General features: G+C 34.5%; 1 protein-coding gene across 1 annotated transcript; it reads left to right on the top strand.

Annotated features, from left to right (window-relative positions):
• Positions 1–20,668, top strand: LOC145255566 (uncharacterized). The gene is made up of 3 exons (XM_080114021.1): positions 1–9,595; positions 10,818–11,139; positions 18,472–20,668. The coding sequence occupies exons 1-3, from the start codon at positions 8,541–8,543 to the stop codon at positions 19,606–19,608; spliced, it is 2,514 nt and encodes an 837-aa protein (XP_079970147.1). The 5' UTR covers positions 1–8,540; the 3' UTR covers positions 19,609–20,668.
• Positions 20,669–20,765: the final 97 nt, after the last annotated feature.

Genomic DNA, 20,765 nt, shown 5'->3' with positions numbered 1-20,765 from the left:
TTCCCATTAAAATAATATTTGTATGGTTATAAAATTAATTATTTTCACATTAAAATTATATTTTAATGTTCATAAAATTCATGATTTTCTCATTAAAATAATATTTTAATGGTTATAAAATTCATAATTTTCTCAGTTAAATAATATTTGAGTAGTAATGAATTTTATAATTTTCTCATTAAAATGATATTTTGCGCTTGTAAGATTCTTAATTTTCTCATTAAAATGATATTTTAATGGTTATAAAATTCATAATTTTCCTATTAAAATTATATTTTTATAATTTAAAAATCCTTTTTTTTTTAAATAATTTTTTCATGGCAATAAAATAAAGAAGCAAATTAAGATTTTTTTCAATGAAAACCAATTTTCATTATTTTGCAGTTTGATTACAAAAATGGAAAAACTGGTGTAGGATGTTTATAATGAATCTTTTCATAATAATGTTATTATTTATAAAAGCAGTAAATATCTCTGACAAACGTGACAAGCAACAAAATCCCACCCCTACACAATAGAGATCCCTAGATGTCAGAAAGACTTCTACTCTAATAGATTCTTATCTCAGAACTGCTAAACTGTGGTATTCGGGTTTCCTGCTTCCCCAACTGTACTGACACGCAGGGATTCAAGTGTAATGTAAACAGATATCTTGCTGCTCAACTCCCTACATAGTATCCCTGCAACCTATGTCCCTGATAGTAGCCCACTACATGAAAGTGGAAAACCGGATCAGCATTTTAACTATTTTTAAAACTATTTTTTAACAATTCTTTTTTTTTAACTATTCTGTTTTAACTATTTCTTTGTAACTATTCTTTTTAAGTATTCTTGTGTAACTATTCATTTTTAACTATTCTTTTTTACATATTTTTTAACAATTCTTCTATAACTGTTTTATTAACTATTTTAAAACTATTTTTTACTATTCTTTTTAACTCTTTTTAACTATTTTTTTAACTGTTCTTTTTTTAACTATATTTTTAAACTATTTTTTATATATTCATTTTTAATTATTCTTTTTGTACTATTCTTTTTTAACTATTATTTTTTAACTATTATTCTTTAACTGTTTTTAACTATTCTTTTTTTAACTATTCTTCCCCAATCCAAAAATGTTCTTACTTTTTAAACATAATCCTAAAAAATAGACTTTTTTGCAGCAAAAGAAAAATAAGATACACATGCTGATAGTAGTACTATTTTAAAAAATAATGGTAAATTTATAGATTGAAATCCCCAGCGAAAACGCTTCCAAATGAGATTCCAGTTTTCTTTTAGCTAATTATGCTTGAACACCTATGTAGAGATCCCTAAATGCCGTGAAGCTCGAAGAGCTTTTTTCTTCCCTGGGACTGTTGCATTTTGGAATTCCCTCCCGTGCTCCTGCTTCCCAGATTCTACTGAAATGCAGAAGTTTAAGCGTAATGTAAACAGACACCTTGCTGCCCAACTCCCTAAATAGTATCCCTGCAAATCTGGTCCCAAATAGTCGCTTTGTGCCTTGTTTGGTGTGAAATAACAAAAATAAAAACATCACTGGCATGCGTAATTGCTTAAAAAGTAGTGTTGGGACGATTATTCGAATCGGAATCGGGAATCGGAAAATCGGAGCATTTGAGGGTATCGGAATCGGAAAAATTTGTACCGATTTTCCCATGCAAAAACGATTCTTTTAATTGTCTTTTTTATTTGATTTTATTTAAAGTAAAATCTTCCATTGCTGGTAATATTGATAAAATAACAAATTTTTATTGATTTTAAATTACCAGTGAAGCTAAAATCGATAGATCATCCTCCACAAGAATATTTTTACGTTTAGAAAAATATCTGCACATTTAAACTGTGTGTATTTTATTGTAATCGGAGAAAAAATCCAACTATATAGTTAAATATTTAGAGATTTGGAAAGAATAGGAATCGGTAATTGTATCGGAATCGGGATAAATATTGGAATTGTCCCATCACTATTAAAAAATAGCCCCACAAAGCAAACGTTAGAGAATTTATCTTCCATAGAAAAATAATTTTTTTGATCAACTGCTCTAAAGCGTTAGTATCCTTCGGAAAGAGAAGCTCATTTTTTGTTGAACTTATGCGTGAAGCTGATTCCAAACTCAAAATTCTAAAATAAATCGTTTTTACGTAATATTTTTATAATTTTCAATAAATATTTATCAGTAATTTTTGTTCTTATTTTTTTTTTCGGCACATTATAAATGCTACACTCTTAGGAAATTATAGGTTCTTTATTTTTGCTATCTTAATACAAAATTTAAATTAAATTGTTTGGAGAGAAAATAAAATATTACTATATCTCTGTGACCATATTAAAAACTTAGTAGCAAAAAACAACCATCGGTCAGTTTCGTATATGAAGTTAACGTATAATGATCACCACTTCCGAACCGGACAGTGATTCATGAACATGGAACCGATTTTGTTTGTATTAAATCTTAACCATGTTAATATTTATGATCAAACTTTAGCATAAAATATGTCATTGCTTACAAAAATTAAAAAAAAAAAAATAATAAATAACACGACTCCTTCCTTATACTAACTCTAAATTCGGGTGGTTATACAAATTTAAACGCGATTTTGCCGATTTCGCTGATAATTCAATATGGAAGTGTGAAACACTGTGTCGTTCAGCAATAACCCGATTCGCATTTAACCAGCTTCCTCCAAAGGAGGAAGTTTCATGAGAGTATGAAATTCACAAGCGATCCCAAGTTACATGCATATCCCTGTCAGGGGAGATGGCGACGTTAGTTTTTTTTAACTTGTGCAAGGAGGTGTCAACGCCCTTCTACATACAGTGCCTGGTATTCCCAAATTGGTCACCCATTTAAGTAATAACCAGGCTCAACGTTGCTTAACTTCAGTGATTTGACGGGAATCGATGTGCCAACGTGATTGTGCCGTATATAAGTGAAACATTAGTTGATCCCTAATCATTCCTCAAGCAGCTCTCCTTTAACAATTACAAGACACCTCTCCAACCTCCTATATCCATGACAAATAGCACCCTACCTGAGAATTCTACCTTTAAACTTCTCGGTCTAACATTTGCAGGCAAGATGAACTGGAACAAATACATAGAGGAAATTGCAAAGGCTGCTGCAAAGAAGGTGGGTTCCCTCCATCGAGCTAGAAGACTACTCACGCCTGAGAGTATCCTGTACCTTTACAAGCCCCCATTCGCCCATGCATCTGGGCTGGTGCATCTACCACTAATCTCTCCCTCTCGGATAAAATCCCCAAAAGAGTTTTCAATCTAATCGGTCCAACTTTATCAACTAAGCTCCAGCCCCTGTCTCATCGCCGCAATGTTGAATCACTGTGGCTGTTTTACAAATCTTTTAATGGAATGTGTTTTGATAAACTCGTTCCACTTGTGCCCCCCCTCGATGTACATATCCCCGACAAACAGGCTTAGCAATAAGATCTCACCCTTTCACCGTTGTTGCCCCTAAATGTCAGAAAGCTTTCGATTCTAATAATTTCTTTCTTCGAACAGCTACACTTTGGAATTCCCTTCCTGCTGCCTGCTTCCCTAAAAGAACTAAAACAACAACAACAACAACAACAAAAATGCCAAAAACCTGTACGACAAACCATCCAGCAAAAGCAACAGTCGTCTTGATATCGGCAGTGTACGTCGCCAGTTGCATTCCACTTTTCGTTGTTCACAAAGCCAAAGCCCGGTAATAATTTCGACTTCTTTTTTCTTCTCTCCTTACGCAATCGTGGACCCTTAATTGCACACTCCATCCAGTTGTTTACGGCTTCTAAAAACAATGAATTACACATATAGCTTCGCAGCATCTTACTGTTGTGAATATGGATTATCTCCTCTTTGATAATCCAAGATATAAAAGCTACATATTTACACTTGTCAAGTAGACGAGTGACAAGATTCTTAATTGAATAAAAGATTACTAGACGAAATCTCTTGTACTGTGTTCATTACACATACATCTCACTCATTTGGTGAACAAATTCGTTTTCTCCGGAAAAATCCAAGAAAACAAATCAGAGCTGTTCCACTTCTACGCTTTAAATATTTGAGGTTGTCATTCCTGATGTTATCACATTGGCTTCACATTTTATTCTAATATATTTCTCTAAAAAAATGAAAGTCTATAACAATGTCGAAATCCTTATTTCTCATTTTAGATATTATTCTGAAAACGTTTTGATAAGCCTTGATCTTTGTCAGGTGCGTCTAAATTCCGATAATTTTATACCTTTCCTAACCTCTCACCCGAAATGTCACCATTGAATTAAATTCTTAAAACTCATTTTCCATTTATTTTTGATTATTCGAACTACTGTTCTTATCTTGGTGACCTTTGACCTTTTGCAACAATGGGACGATTCCTTCTATTTTTTCGGTTCCAATACAATTGCAGATTCTGTTCTGTATTAGCGATTCCGATAAAATTTACTGTTTTTTATTTTCAAATAACTAAAAAACACACGTTTAATGTCCGCATATATTTTTTAAACGTAAAATATACAAGAGGTGCTGTGTATCACACGAGGACATCTTTCACGATATTTTTCAAATTTATTGCAAATTCATTGAAAATAATGAGAAATTAAATATTTATTTCTCTTTTAAAACAAAGCCAATTTGTATGAGTTCGTTGTTTGTACAGAAAATGCGATTTGGATTATTTTATAAAAAAAATGAATATCCGAAAATAGGTGGACCAATTAAAAAAAAACCTGCTGAAGGGACAAAATAGTTAAAAAAAAAAAAAGCTCCATGTTAAAAATAAGCCTCTATAAAATAATGTTACTATTTAGAAAACCATTTTTAACATTGGAAAGGCGGATGAGCTTTGTTAACTATTCTTTGCTTTTCTTCTTCCAAAGAATGCTCATATTTTTTATCCTAACTGTAATCACAGTCACATGAGAAAGAATCGATGCAAGATACAAACGCTCACACACAAAATCTTCCATTTTACTGAGTCTAGAGATTAAAAAAAAAATTGCCGTATTATTTGGAACATTCGGACTACTATTCTCATCGCAAGTGTTATTTTACAATGTTTTGGCCAATGTAACTGTCGACCTTCTTTAAGTATATCTAGTCAAACTCAGGAATCTTATTGCCGAACTCAGGAATCTTATTGCCGAACTCAGGAATCTTATTGCCGAACTCAGGAATCTTATTGTCGAACTCAGGAATCTTATTGTCGAACTCAGGAATCTTACTGTCGAACTCAGGAATCTTATTGTCGAACTCAGGAATCTTATTGTCCAACTCAGGAATCTTATTGTCGAACGGGGGAATGTTTCTGTCGGACTCGGGAATCTTTTTACGAACTCGGGAATCTTTTTATCGAACTCTGGAATGTTTCTGTCGGACTCTGGTGTCTTTCTGTCGAGCTCGGATTTTTTTTTGTCGAACTCGGGAATCTGGAAGGAATTGCGAACGAAACCGTTTATTTCAACCACAGGGGAAAGAATGGTCAAGTTCAGAAACGAAATACTTGCCTTATTAAAAAAAAAAATCCTGATTTTCAAGTTTTATTTTCCTTAAAACTTATTTTCTAACAAACAATAATTTTTCTGGTTTATCTCGGTTCACGCCCAAACAGTTCTGCATCATTTAACTATTTCAAATTAAGGCATTTAATCACTGATAAACGACTGTTTACGGAATATTTAGGCACCAAACGCAATATATATACAGCGTTAGTTTACTCGTTGGATCTGACAATTTATAGCTTAGGTCCGGAGTGTGGCAAAGACGTTTATCTCACACACCTTATATTAGTTTGGGGACAATTTTCGAGTATTTAGCTATTTTATACCTGGGAAGGTGTCAACGGTTATCAAGACTTAAAAGCCACTAGATGAAAAAGTAAGTAACAGATAGTTGGTAGGCGAGGCAACACAGTTATTATCAGTAATAATTCAACTTGGGTAGGGTTTAATCATTTAACAGGACGGATCAACAACAACTTGTTTATATTGGACATAAAAAAGAAAAAAAAACACTGATTTCCCCACTCTCAACATCAAAAGAAAAAGGAACTCCTACGTATCCGGATAATACTTGTAATATCTTTAAAATGACAACATTCATCCCTTTATTATAAAGCATTATTACTGATCTATAACACAAACAAATGATTGTATTGAATAAGTAATAATTATTTTATAGAGAGTCTGTAAGCTTTCAAACCTCAAAACGTTCAAACCTTGAGGAGGTGTCGGTTAAGTGAAATTTGCTCTTCCATAAACGGAGCATAATACGGACTAACATATACAATCACGAGAAAATAAGTAAGAAAGTAATTAAATCTTTTTGATATTCTTTAATATTATCGCAGAGAATCTTCAAATGACGGATGATAAAATCATTTGAGGAAATTAAGATTTTACACTTCCACCCGATGACATGAAAAATTCCATAACATCTTTTGAAAAATTCCATAACATCTTTTGAAAAATTCCATAACATCTTTTGAAAAATTCCATAACATCTTTTGAAAATACAAGCTCAAATGACGGACGTAACAACCGCTCTTATACAAATTCTTCTATTTAGTTGACTCTTGTGGAAAAAAGTACTCTGTATTATTTGGATTTTTCGGACTACTGTTTTCATATTTTCATAAAGTTTCGGTGGATATACCTTCGACCTTCTCCAGGTGTATTTTGCACAACCCGGGAATTTTTTCGCCGAACTTGGGAGTCTGAATAGAATATTTAAAGGAACCCTTAATTTAATCTACGTGGGTAGCATGATATAGTTAAGAAAGGATAAAACTTTCATATTAAAAAATAATCAATGAACAAACCTGATTTTGTACATTTTTTTCTCTTTTCAAACTTCTGTATTTAAGTCGGTTTGGGATGAAACAATTTTTTCTACCGTTTACATGTTTTTAAACAAGGAATCAGAAGCAATCGTTTACGGAATATACACTCACAGATTAATAATATAAAGTTGCTATCGCTGGTTAAACTGAGTTGACTGATGTATACAAGGTACAATACATTAATTTACACTGAAGTTTCCAAACTTGCACTCAATAACTTCATTTCAAAACTGGTCCCAAATAAGTGGAGGACTGTTATAGTTTGGTTATAAATTCAAAATTTATTGGAATTTATTTGATCCATGGTGTAGCCTGCCCTCAATCAAAAAACGAAATAACTTCCCTACTTCGCTCTGAAAAAATAATTAGCCATGGACGAACGTGATTCTGTAAGTTTTATTCTCTTTTAAACTTTTTTTCTGACAACCCGTTATTTTTTTGATTTATTAATAAAAAAAAGACATTTAATCACCAATAAACACTTGCTTATGGAATATTTAGACGCGAATCCAAATCAGGCTATACCACACACACACTCACAGATTTTGTAATGCAATACTTTTATGATCAGTTATATCAAGTGGACCTATATACAAGGTGCAATACGTAAATTGACAAAGAAATTTCCAAACTTGCACTTAATAACTCGAGGACATTTCTAATTTCTTTTTAAAGGGAGTGTGATCAAATACCTATACAAAACCAATGGTGCCTAAACACAAAATCTAGCAATTTCAAAACTTGCCCGAAATAAATGGAGGATTTACATTATGTGGTTGTAGAGTGTTGGAATTTACTGGATCCGCAGAGATAGCATGACCTCAATGAAAAACGATAAAATTCCTCATTAAAAACAACCAATTGTCGAACGTGAGTTCATAAATTTTATTTTCTTTCAAACTTCTCTAACAAACTGTTATTTTCTGAATTTATTTTATTTAAAATAAGGACATATAATCACTCACCGATAAACGTTGGATATCAAATACCTGCACAAAATCCATGGCGCTTAAACAGAATCTGGCAATTTCAAAACTTGCCTTAAATAAGTGGAGGACTTCTCTAATCTGGTTCTAAATTGCTAGATTGTTTGAATTGAAGGACATTCTTTCTAACTTTCGAATCCTGGGATAATAAATACCTATAATCAATTTACACCATCTCTGATAACTACCTTAAAATTATTAGACGTAAGAACATTACATGTCATGAGAAATGATTAAATACCAATCATTTGATTTGCTGCTTAACACATTTGATTTGCTGCTATGTAACACAAAATCGTGGAGTTTCAAAACTTGCCTTCAATGACTGACGGACATTCATAATCTCGTTAAAAAAATAACATATGGTTTTCCCCACATAAAAATAAAACTTGTATATAACTTGGCCTTGTTCGATACTAAACGCATATGAACAATCTTTCTGTCGAAACACGAAATCTATCGATTTCAGAACTTGCTCTCAACAACTGGAAGGCTTTTATGGTCTGGCTTTAGAGTTCAAGATAAATTTGAGTAACTCAATATAGACGGTTACCCCAACTAGTGCATATATTTCAACGTTGTAGAAATATAGAAAAAAAAAAAATTAGCAACATTTATTTAGGAAAAGAAAAATATATTAAAAATCAAAAAGGAACGGTCAATTATTTAATTGTAGAAAACATCCCGAGAGGTAATTTAACGAATTATGGCCGGCCTTAATTCGACCACGTTAGAACAATTGGCTAAATTCAATGAAGAAACTTTTCGCTACCGCATTCCTGCTTTGGTATTTCTTGGTCTATTGTCGGTGCTTGGAATTCTTGGAAACGCATCTGTCATATACATCTATGGATTTCGTCTTAAACAGAGCAACGTTCATTTGTTTATCACCTTGCTCGCAGTATCTGATATAGTCAGCTGTTTAATCTGTATTCCGATGGAGATGAATAGCCTGTTTGTCTTTTATAACTACCCGTCGATTGCTTCTTGCAAATGTTCGTGCTTTATTACGTTCGTCTTTTATATTTGTTCTGCACTAATGCTGCTTGTCATATCGGTGGAGAGATACGTAAAGGTGTGTTTTAGCCTGGGAACTCAGGTGAGTAGGAAAATGGCCAAGATTCTGGCAGGTGCTGTTTTTATCGTCTCCTTACTCTTGGCCAGTCCGACGACCGTGTTTGCTTCACTCTTCATTTACAAGGTGGACAACGGAAAGCTTGTACACGTGTGTAGCTGCTACACCAAAGATGAACATTGGTTCTACTTCATTGCAGTGTTTGTCTTCTTAGTTTGCATCTTGGTCACAATGTCCATACTCTATTGGAGGGTCATGAAAACCACTCGGTCACACGTCCAGTTGTCGCAACAGAGGAGGATGCGGAAATCTAGTTTCGATGCGATCAACGAGAGGATAAAAACATCGAAGTCCTTAGCGGAGACGAAAATGCTGAACCAGACGAATCGGACCGTCATCTGGATATCGGTAGTGTACGCCGCGAGCTGCATACCAAGTTTCATTATCGCCACTTTCTCGGAGTCCTTCACGTATCAGAAGCCCGAGAGCCCTGTGAATTTCCTTATCTTTTTCGCGTTCGAATCGTGGACCCTCAATTCCGCGCTCAACCCGATTGTTTACGGCTTCTTAAACAGTAATTTTCGCACGGAGTTTCGCACTCTCTCATGTTTTCATTTGTCGAAAGCAAATATGGCTTCTACGGAAAACTGCGAGGAATCAAATCAAACCGCCTCTACTGCAACCCAGTAAATAGTTTACGCAATGATTCGGGATTGTATGAGATTGATTGCAGATTAAAACAAAAACACCTATGCCCCTTTCCTCTCCCCACCAAACGCCACTCATGTATTGCTTCAAAATGTCAAAATCTTTTTCCTCTTTATTGTTTTGTTTATTGAAACTATTGTTCTAATTTCAAATATTATTTTTAAAACATTTCAGTAACCTCTGACTCCTTTCATCCGGGTCTTAATTTATTAGAGTTTAATCGTATTAGTGATGATACGATTATCAAAGTTTTTTTTTTTCTAATCTGATAAAATTACCGATTATTTTCTAAATTACCGATTATTTTCTAAATTACCGATTATTTTCTAAATTACCGATTCTGATACACTTACTCATTCCGATATCCATTCAAAGTTGTAAATATTTAATTAAAGATTTCTTTTTTATTTTTAATAGTCAAATTATTGTAAATGTAAATATATTTGTGAAATGTAAAAAATATACTTGATGCTGGAGGGGGGCGCGTACATTACACGATTATATCGAAGTAATTTTTTAAAATGTTTATCGCATTAAAATTTCATTTCAATGATTATAAAATTCATAATTTTAATGGTAATATAAATTTCAAATGTTTATTTCATTAAAATCAAATTATAATGATTATAAAATGCATAATTTTTATGGTAATATAAATTTTAAATGTTTATTTCATTAATGATTGTAACATCCATAATTTTAATGGTTATATTAATTTCAAATGTTTAAATCATTTTCATTGTAATTAAAATAATATTTTAATGGTTATAAAATTCATAATTTTCTCATTAAAATAATAGTTTAAATCTCGTTTTCCAAATAACGTATGCTTTTCTCTACATTAAAATAAAACTTGTACATAGCGTTGCCTTGTTCGATACAAGATCCATATAAACAAACTCTTAACCCTGTAACATATGTTGACTAAGCCAATGTAGACGGTTACTTCAACTTGTGTTTGTATACATACCAATGAACATCACATCTTAGAAATACCTTAAATATTTACAACACTCAGTAATGATACCAATGGCCAGCACATTATAGATGTAAAAAAAGAAAGCACGTTTTTTTTTTTACTGGAAATTTTTATTTGACAGAAGCAAAAATGCGAAAGGGGTGATTGTGCTACAATAAAAAATCGAACATACCCGACCCCAACTCGACCAATCTTGAGCAATTGGATGATTTCAATCAAAGAACTTTTCAATACCGCATTCTTGCTTTGGTATTTATATGTCTTACCTTACCGATCGGAATTGTTGGAAACGCAGCTGTGATTTACATCTACGGATTCCGTCTTAATCAAAGCAACCTTCATTTAATTGTCACCATGCTTGCCGTGTCAGATATAATCAGCTGTTTGATGTGTATCCCAATGGAGATGTACCAACTACACGTCGATCGCTTCCTGCAAATTCGCGGGCTTCTTCACGTTCGCCTGCTACATTGTTCGGCACTCATGCTGCTTCCCATATCGGTTGAAAGATACTTGAAGGTGTGCCGAAGCACAGCAACACAGGTGAGTAGGAAAACAGTGTAGATTCTCATTGGTGCAGTCTTCTTCATCTCTTCACTTTTAGCCGTGCCCGTCTTTGTATTACTAGAGACGCACACGCTGGACGACGGTACGACCATGCAGCTCTGCATACACAACATCCGACTCAGCATCTACGACATCGTATTGTTCGTCTTCGTGTTATGCATCTTAGTCGCAATGTCAACCCTCTATTGGAGGGTCGTAAGAACCACCCGCTCTCGAATGATATGGTCTCAGCAGAGAAGGGAGCAATTTAACTGCCTGACTGGCATCTAAGCTTCAGCCTCTGTCCCATCGACGAAGCGTTGCATCCCCCTGCCTGTTCTACAAGTATTTTAATGGTGAATGCTCTAACGAACTGCAAGCACTTGTGCCCCCACGACGTGAACACCCTCGACAGACCCGACAGGCTGCAAAATCCCACCCCCACAATGTAGATATCCCTAGATGTAAAAGATCTTTTTACTCCAGTAGTTTTATCCCCAGCACCGCTAGACTCTGGAATTCTATTCCAGGTCCCTGTTTCCCCAACTGTACTGACGTACAGAAGTTCAAATGCAACGTGAACCGATATCTTGCTGCCCAAATCCGTACATAGTACCCCAGTAGTTGTTGCCCCTGATAGTAGCCCCCTACACAAAAGTGGCAATGTGCCTTGTTTGGTGTGAAAATGTAATAAAAAAAAAAAAAAAAAAACTTCGATGGGACGCAATTGTCGATGAAGGTTGTGAAAACAAAAATGCCGAGGCAGACGAACCGGTCAGTTGTCTGGATATCGGCACTGTACGTCGCTAGTTGCATTCCATTTTTCATTGTCGTTATGATAGCATTATTCACGGAGTCAAAGCGCGGTAATATGTTCGATTTCTTTTCCTTTCTCCTGGCGCAAACCTGGACTCTTAATTGCACACTGAAACCGGTTGTTTACCCACCTCTTCCCCGGAAATTTTACAGGGAATTCACTAAGCTTTTTCACCTATAACCTTTAGTCTGGTGCTACCAGATAAAGTTCTCTAAAGATGTTGACTTTCTGAGACGAAATGCACCTAACATCGATGATTTTTTTTCTATTCCTTTTTTTTACAAAACTTAATTATGTTCTTGAAAACCAAAACCAAAAACAACAGTCCATTTTTCTCCCCTACTTCGCGACTGGTTTTCTAACTTAAAATGCACTAAATATTAATACTATAACCCTTTTACTTCTCCCATTGCAAAACTTATGTGCTGCTGAGCAAGGAACAGAAACGATAAAATCCGCTACAATATAACCGAACACTGCAAACTAGTAATTGAAGAATAAAAACGTTCTACAAAATAACTGGATGCAACATGAATCACTTAAAGGAATTGATATACTATGAAACAAAATTACTATAACCCTCAGTCCGACTGGCAGTGTCCTAAATGAATTTGTAATTACTTAAAATGTAACACCATAAGAGAAACGTTAGAAAAATGAACATTTTTAGTCAACTGCTCTAAAACGTTAGAAATTGGAAATACGAGATTATTTTTTTGTAAAACTGATCGCACACTCTAAATTCTTTACTAAATCATTTTGTATGTAATATTTCACATAATAATAAACAACTGTTTATCAGTAATTTTTGTTCTTGTATTTATTTTTCATTTTAAGCATTTTGCTGTAAGTTGTAAATGCTGCAGTCTTTTTAAATTATTGGTGCTTGTATTTATGCATATTTTTATACGAAACTAATTATTAAATCTATTGATTTGTCTACAATAATAACCGTTGATTAATTTGTTCTAAATTTTGCTTAACTATAAATCTTGTTTTATTACAGAAAATAAAGAAACATCCGCAATTGTTACAATGATTTTTCAATTTGTTACGCCATATTTGAATTTTAATGTAGAGTCACCGAAATTAAATTTACCTATTTAATTAATAGGTAAATTTAATTTCGGTGACTATTGTATTCGTATTGATACATAGTAATACAAACTTACTTTATTTAATATTTTATTATTTTATTATTTATAATTAGTCTACATTTATTGATTTAGATAACATTGATAACGGTCAAGTCTATTATATACGAAACTAATTATCAAATCTACTGATTTGCGTATACGATAATAACCGTTAATTAATTATTAATCTTTTATTACATGTATAAATATTTTTAATTAAGTACAATTAAATTATCGGTGCTTGATTTTTGAAGTCTTTATTCTGAACCATATTACAAGATGGAACGATAAATTTGTCGCACTAAAGAAAACAGCAGTAAAGCTTTAAAACATTTATTGAAAAAAAAAATCAATTCAGGTAACTTGATTATGTAATGGAGCCGACAGCTATTGAAAGTAGTCACCTTCAGCCTCAATCTCCACCTCGACGCGGGTCAGGAACTAGGAGCATACCTTTTCCACTAGTGCCGACGGGAGTTCGAAGAATACTCGGCGATCAGGCTGACTTTGGTGTTGTAGGAGGTGATCTTCGTGATGTCCTCGACGTATGATCAAACGAAGTAGTCCAGCGGGTTCAGTTCAGAGGAGGAGGGCACCAGCGAGATAAGGGTGCAAGGTCATAGCACTTTTTCTGAAATCAAGTCTGAGTCTCTTTGGACTTGTGGACCGGCGGCGAATCCTACTGCCACACCCAGGGCTTGCCAGCGCCTACCTGATTGCACCAAGGAATGATGGCCCTCTTTAGTACACCCAGGTACACTTTAATGTTGACTTTCAAGTCGACTTCAAAGATGTGACGTGGCATGATGTGGCCCTAACTTGAAACCACACCAAAGACCATAACCGTGGGTAGAAACTTCGTGGACTTGTGCCCTTAAGCGTTGAACCGTCTGGGTTTGCATTTTGAGGATGCTGGCAATATACCTGTTGTCATAACTTGGGTCGCTAGATAGCATGTGTTGTACAGCGGCGCATTTATAATCCCGCTCTTTGAAGATTGTTTTTTTTTACACAGTGATCACCACTTATCAAGGCCCGGAAGCCACTCAGGGATAAGGGTTATTGCAAGTACATTACGTTAGTGTGGAGATTTGATGAAGTGTTTAATTAAGGGGGCGGTTCATTAGGAATTTGTTAACATTGGACTTGAAGACATCCAAGTTGTGTCAATTTCAGACATGATAGAAGGCTGTTATTGCTCTTGGGAAATTATACGCAACTGCCCAACTAGTAGATGATCTGAACCGCCCCCCCCAAAAAAACAGTATTCATCAAACGGAAATGGAATCATGTTGTCTTTTTTAGGGCGACAATTTTATCGTTCCATCCTGTAGTAAAACGAGACAATCTTGGAGAAAAGTACTTCAATCACCATAGAAACAACGTCCCTTTTTGGGATGTAGGAAAAATAATACAGCGGACCAGCAATGGTATCTACAAAATCCAGGGCTCGAAATTCACACACCAAATACGTGTGAAGCAAATATGACTTTCATGCAAGCCGACATGATTCCATTTGTGTTTGATGAATACCGTTTCTTTGCTTGTTTATTTTGCAGACTATCTACTAGTTGGCCAGTTTTGCAATCTATGTGCTAAATAGCAAAAATTATAAAAAATACTTTTTTCCTATTTTTTTATTTTTTTATTTTTGCTGAGATGAACCATTTACTGAAAATCCAAGGATTAATGGAAAAAACTTGAAATCTTTGTATTCAATTATCGAATAATAAATCTGTCGTAATTTTTTAAATTTAATTTCAATTTTCAATTATATTATTGCCCTATCTCGTATATTGAACATTTTTATCTGATTGGGATTGTCTTATAAATATTTATAGTAATATTGAAATAGACTTTCACGCGATAAAGTTCACCGTACTTTTTCTTCTGTTATCTTGGTCTTCTCTGGGATGTCTGTAGCTGACAAAGGGAACTGCATGTACAAAATAACAAGTCAGAGGCTTCCTTTAATTAATGCTTGGTCTATTTCTTTCTCCCTCTTGGCGGTTCAATATTCTTTTCTTGTCGGTCGCCCTTAACTCTATTTGGCGTTTCTTTTTCCGACGTATTTTTTTCGCATGCACACACACACACACACACACACACACACACACACACACACACACACACACACACACACACACACAAGTTAATTAAAATTTCCATTCGCACAAGTAACTTTCTTGGATTTACATTTTTGGATTTTACCGTCATTGGATACTTTACCTTTCACCAGACTATCCATTCACGTGAAATCACTTTTTTCTTCACCATATTCCCTCTGCTTCACTTTTTGTTACCAAGTAAAATCTATGACTTGTTGTTTCATCAAATACTTTTGCAAGGAAAATCCGATCCTGCATTTTGCTAATTCCTACCCTCTGATGAGAAGAAAAGTATTTCTTCGAAACTCCGCAGATTAAGAACTATCCACTTATTCAGTGTTTCCTTTTTAAAATTAAATATGTTTTTAACTCTTTTTCAAAGTGTTTTTAACATGTTTTAGTAACTATTTGCTCTTATATATGCATATATATATAAGTGACGTTATTTGTGTGTTGGGAACGATCTTTACCAAACTACTCGCTTATTTGTTTGTTTACAGACTTGAAACTTGATATATAGGGCATATGGACTTGTAGAACAAATTCGATTTTGTTTCTAGCTGTGGAAAATAGCCACTAAGATATCAATTTTTTTTTCAAAAGTGACCTTACACGTCCATTCTCTTTGACGCCCACTTTGTTTCTCACAGAGCACGTATTACATTTTTTCGCCCTTTTTCCGTCTTCGTCTCGGGCACACTTCCTAATTTGCATATACAGTTTTTCGACTACCTTCCAGAGAAAAAAAAAACCTAAACTTTGTTCAACATAGAGCATGTAATTGTAATGATAAATATTACAGCGGTTATTTGAATGAAGTCGTTGTTTTTTTTTCTATCGGAATCGGGAATCTGCACGGAATTGCGAAGGGAACCGTTTATTTCAACCACAGGGAAAGCATGGCCAAGTTCAGAAACGAAATATTTGCCTTATTAAAAAAAAAATAACTCCTGATCTGTAAGTTTTGTTTTCTTTCGGACTTATTTCCTTACAAACCGATTTTTTTTCAGAATTTATGACGGTTCGGGCCAAAACAGTTCTGTATTATTTAACTATTTAAAATTAAGGCTTTTAATTACTGATAAACGACCGCTTACGGAATATTTAGGCGCCAATCCAAACATATATACAGCATTAGTTTACTAATTGGGTCTAACAATTTATATCAAGGGTTCAGCATGGGACAGAAACGTTTATCGCACACACCTAACATTAGTTTTGGGACTGTTTTCGAGTATTCGGCTTTTTTTTTTACCAGGGTTATCAAGACCTTAAAAGGCACTAGATGTTAAGAAAAAAAATAAGTGTCAGATGATTGTTAGGTGAGGCAACACAGTTATTATCAGTAATGATTCAACTTGGGTAGGGTTTAATCATTTAACCGGACGGATCAACAACAACTTGTTTACATTGGACATAAAAAAGAACACAAACAATGATTTCCCCACTCTCAACACCAGAGGATAAAGGAATCCGGATAATACTTGTAATATTATTAAAATGACAATATCCATCCTTTTATTATAAGCATGTTTTTTTTTGTATTAAATATAAGTATTACATGATGAATTGATACCAATTTGATAAGTGGTGCCTCCTTTGTGAAAAAAAAAATAATATTTCCATTGAAGCAGACATGAACAATCGGTTTATTCAGAGTTTTAAAGAGTCACCACTCAAAACGTCCAAATCTAGAGAATGCGCCAGTAAACTTAAATTCATTCTCCCATAAACGGATCATAATACGAAGTAAATATATATAATTACGAACGGATGAGTTAGAAACATATTGGATGTTTTTGACAATCTTTAATATTTTGCACGAGGAATCTTCAAAACGAGGAACGATACAAACAGGCATTAATTATTTAATACGATTGCTCAACAAAACTTGCTTACATTGGACTTGAAAAAGGAACATAAGAAATGGTTTTCACTCCTTCAACATCGAAGTAAATACTCACCCCTTTATTATTAAGGATTATTACTGATCTATAACACAAAAAATGCTTATATTAAATAAGTATTAGAATGTAATTTAATAAAATTACACACATTAAAGCTGATACTGACCTCGATTCGTTTGAGTAATAATCGTTGAGTAATAATTCGTTTGAGTAATAATCGTTTTATAGAGAGTCCGTAAGCTTTCAAACCTCAAAACGTCCAAACCTTGAGGATGTGTCGGTTAAGAAAAATTCGCTCTTCCATAAACGCAGCATAATACGAACTGACGTATATAATAACGAGCAGATATTCTAGAAAGGTATTGGATATTTTCACGAGAAATCTTCTTCAAACGACGAAAGATACAAACAAAAATCAGAGCTAAGGAATATTTCACACTTGCATCTAATAACCTCAAAAAATTTCTTGGTCTTTGTTGAATGTAAACATTATGGGATTTTTTGGACTACAATTTCCATCTTGAGTGTTCATTTCACAACGTTTCGGTCGATGTAACATCCGACCTTCTTGAAGTGCATATTTTTGTAGTACCCGGGAATCTAAACGAAAGTGTGAAGAAAACCCCTTATTTAATCCAAAGGAACATCAGTAAAAAATATTCTTTATTAAAATAATCCATGGATGAACATAATTTTGTATTCCCTTTTTCAGTCTTGCTTTCTAACAGAATCTTGATTTTTCAAAATTGTTCATTCAATTACTCCAAGACATTTCTAACTCTTTTTTCTCCAAATAACTTTCACCTCGACGGATGTTAAATGCATTTACACAAACTGGCAATTTCAAAACTTACTCCTCATGAACTTTCTTAACTGGCTTTATGTTTCAATATGAATTGATTAACCCGATGTAAACGGCTTTGAAATACATTGCGTTAATTGACATTTATATGGGGATTTTCCTTAACAACGATTGTCTGGATCTGCGTCGGTTTACAACGAGTATATGCTTGAAAAAAAAAAGGTATTTCTGCTTAAATTGTCATGATAAATGATCGACTACAATGCAATAATTTAAATCACTGTTGACTTTCATGAAATTGTTTTTTTTTTTGCTTTAATGATTGGAGGACACCCCTACTATCTCTAAAAAACTATAATTTTCTCTACATTCAAATAATATTTGTATATAACTGACTTCGTCCTACGTGAAATACATACAAACAAACTGCTCTATCGAAACACGAAATCTGAAAATTTGCAAAACTTGTCCTTAACAACTGGAAGACTTTCATGATCAAGCTGTACAGGGCAAAATGATATAACTCGATGTACTTCACTTAGCGCACGCATTTCAATAGAAAATCTATTTAAAAAAAAGGAAAAAAAATCAGAGCAAGAAAGGTAGATTCTATTTGAACTTTAAGCAACAATTAAACATGACCGGCCTCAACTTGACAACCCTGGAACAACTGGCTGAATTCAACCAAAAAACGTTTCGCTACCGCATTCCTGCTTTGGTATTTCTTGGTCTTATGGCACCGCTTGGAATTCTGGGAAATGCAGCTGTGATTTATATCTATGGATTCCGCCTTGACCGAAGCAACGTTTATTTGTTTATCACCCTGCTCGCTGTATCAGATATGATCAGCTGTGTAATTTGTATTCCGATGGAGATGTATTACCTGTTTGTCTTTTATAACTACCTATCGATCGCTTCTTGCAAATTTTCGGGCTTCCTAACTTTTGCCTGCTACATTTGTTCGGCACTCATGCTGCTTGTAATATCCGTAGAGAGGTATGTGAAAGTGTGTCGCAGCATGGGAACCCAGGTGAGTATGAAAATGGCCAAGATTCTGGTCGGTGCAGTCTTCTTCGTCTCCTCTCTGTTGGCCAGTCCGGTGGCCGTGTCTGCTGAACCCTTTATTCACACGCTGGAAGACGGTACGATTCTGCAAGTGTGCACTTACAACGACAAAGATGAACAGTGGTACTACAGTATTGCCTTAATCGTCTTCTTGCTATGCGTGTTCGGTGCAATGTCCACACTCTATTGGAGGGTCATAAAAACCTCCCGATCGCACGTTAAGTGGTGCCAGCAGAGAAGAGTGCAGACCTCTAACGCCGATGTGATGAACGACTGTGCACAAATGTCGAAGTCCGCTGCAGAGATAAAAATGTTGCACCAGACGAATCGGACCGTCATCTGGATATCGGCAGTGTACGTCGCCAGCTGCATACCCACTTTCCTTATGGCCGGTGTGTCAAAATTTTTATCGCGTCGCAAGCCCGAAAGCTCTGTCAATTTCCTTGTCTTTCTCTTAATCCAATCGTGGGCCCTAAATTGCACACTAAACCCGGTTGTTTACGGCTTTTTAAACAGTAAATTCCGCACCGAGTTACGCACCTTTTTTAATCTGAATTTAGTGAGAACAAAGTTTTCTTCAGTGGAAAAATCCGAGGGATCAAATCAAACCTCCTCCACTGGAACTCTTTAAATATTTGAGACAATTTGGGTGTTATGATATTGGTTTCGGATTTTATTTTGTTTCTTAGCCTCCGCCCGCCCCCCAAAAGCTCACCTATTGGATTAATTAAAATATCAAAATCCTTTTCATCATTTTGATTATTCGAAACGCTTTTCTCACTGTGGATGTTATTCTCCGAACGTTCGGTGACCTCTGACCTTTGTCAGATGCGTCTTCATTCACTAAACTTTATTCTAAAACTAGTGATGAGACGATTCCGAAAATTTCCCCAATTTGCGTAAAATTACTGATTATGCAATTCTGAATTTTTTAGATGTAAATGTTTATATTATTTGGTTACTCGGACAATTATTCTAATCTCGGATGGTATTGGCATATCGTTTCGGTCGTTGTAACCTACGACCTTCCTCAGGTGGGAAATTCATGTTTCCTTCTCTCAACTAAGGAAACGAGTGGTTAGCTCTTCATTGCAAGGATTCGGACCGTAGGTGTGAGGGTGTGTTCGTAAATCAAAAAGAAAGTTCAATCTTCAAGGGGTCACTAAGATACTTTCACACAAAAAAACCTTCTCCCATTGGAGTTGTCTCCCTTGCACTGTGTTTTAAAAAATAACGACAACACGCATGGGATGTTTGTCCGCTGTTTCGTAAAACATTTGTTTTCACTAAAATTGACAATTAGCATTGATAATCGGTGAAATTGAATCACAGGCAAGCTTTAAAATATCTTAGTGACCCCTACAGATTGGATTTTTATGATTTATGGACTCACCCTCAAACGCATGATTCGAATTCTTGCAATGTAGAGCTAAGCCCTCTTTGCCTTAGTTGAGAGAAGGAAACCTGAATTTCACATCCGAGGAAGATCGTAGGTTACAACGACCAGAAACCATGCGTAAAATCCGCACATATTTTTTTCAGATGTAAAAGAATACATTTCGATTTTTGATGATCGCATATATTACATGATTCGATGTTTCAAAATAGTTTTTCTAAAATGTTTTTTTCTGAATTTTCTTAGTAATTGTTTCAAAATAATGAATCAAATAAAGATGTACTTTTCTTTTAAAACAAAACCGACTTGTATTAGTTCTTTGTTGAGAAAATTCTATTCGAATCGCTTCATAAACAATTGAAAAACAGTTGAAAATTGATATGCAAAAAAAA

Source organism: Euprymna scolopes, chromosome 31 (genome assembly GCF_053919585.1).
Source record: "Euprymna scolopes isolate OS-2025 chromosome 31, ASM5391958v1, whole genome shotgun sequence".
Classification (NCBI taxonomy): Eukaryota; Metazoa; Mollusca; class Cephalopoda; order Sepiida; family Sepiolidae; genus Euprymna; species Euprymna scolopes.
Note: the sequence above shows the minus strand (reverse complement) of the source record. Positions and strands in the feature narration are given on the sequence as shown.

What these genes read in the sequence shown, in the direction of transcription:
- LOC145255566 (XM_080114021.1), top strand. Translation starts at nt 8,541, where the DNA reads ATGGCCGGCCTTAATTCGACCACGTTAGAACAATTGGCTAAATTCAAT. An exon ending in ACCGCCTCTACTGCAACCCA is followed by an intron (nt 9,596 to 10,817) that starts GTAAATAGTTTA and finishes TTTCAATCAAAG; the next exon opens with AACTTTTCAATACCGCATTC. An exon ending in GCCGAAGCACAGCAACACAG is followed by an intron (nt 11,140 to 18,471) that starts GTGAGTAGGAAA and finishes GCATTTCAATAG; the next exon opens with AAAATCTATTTAAAAAAAAG.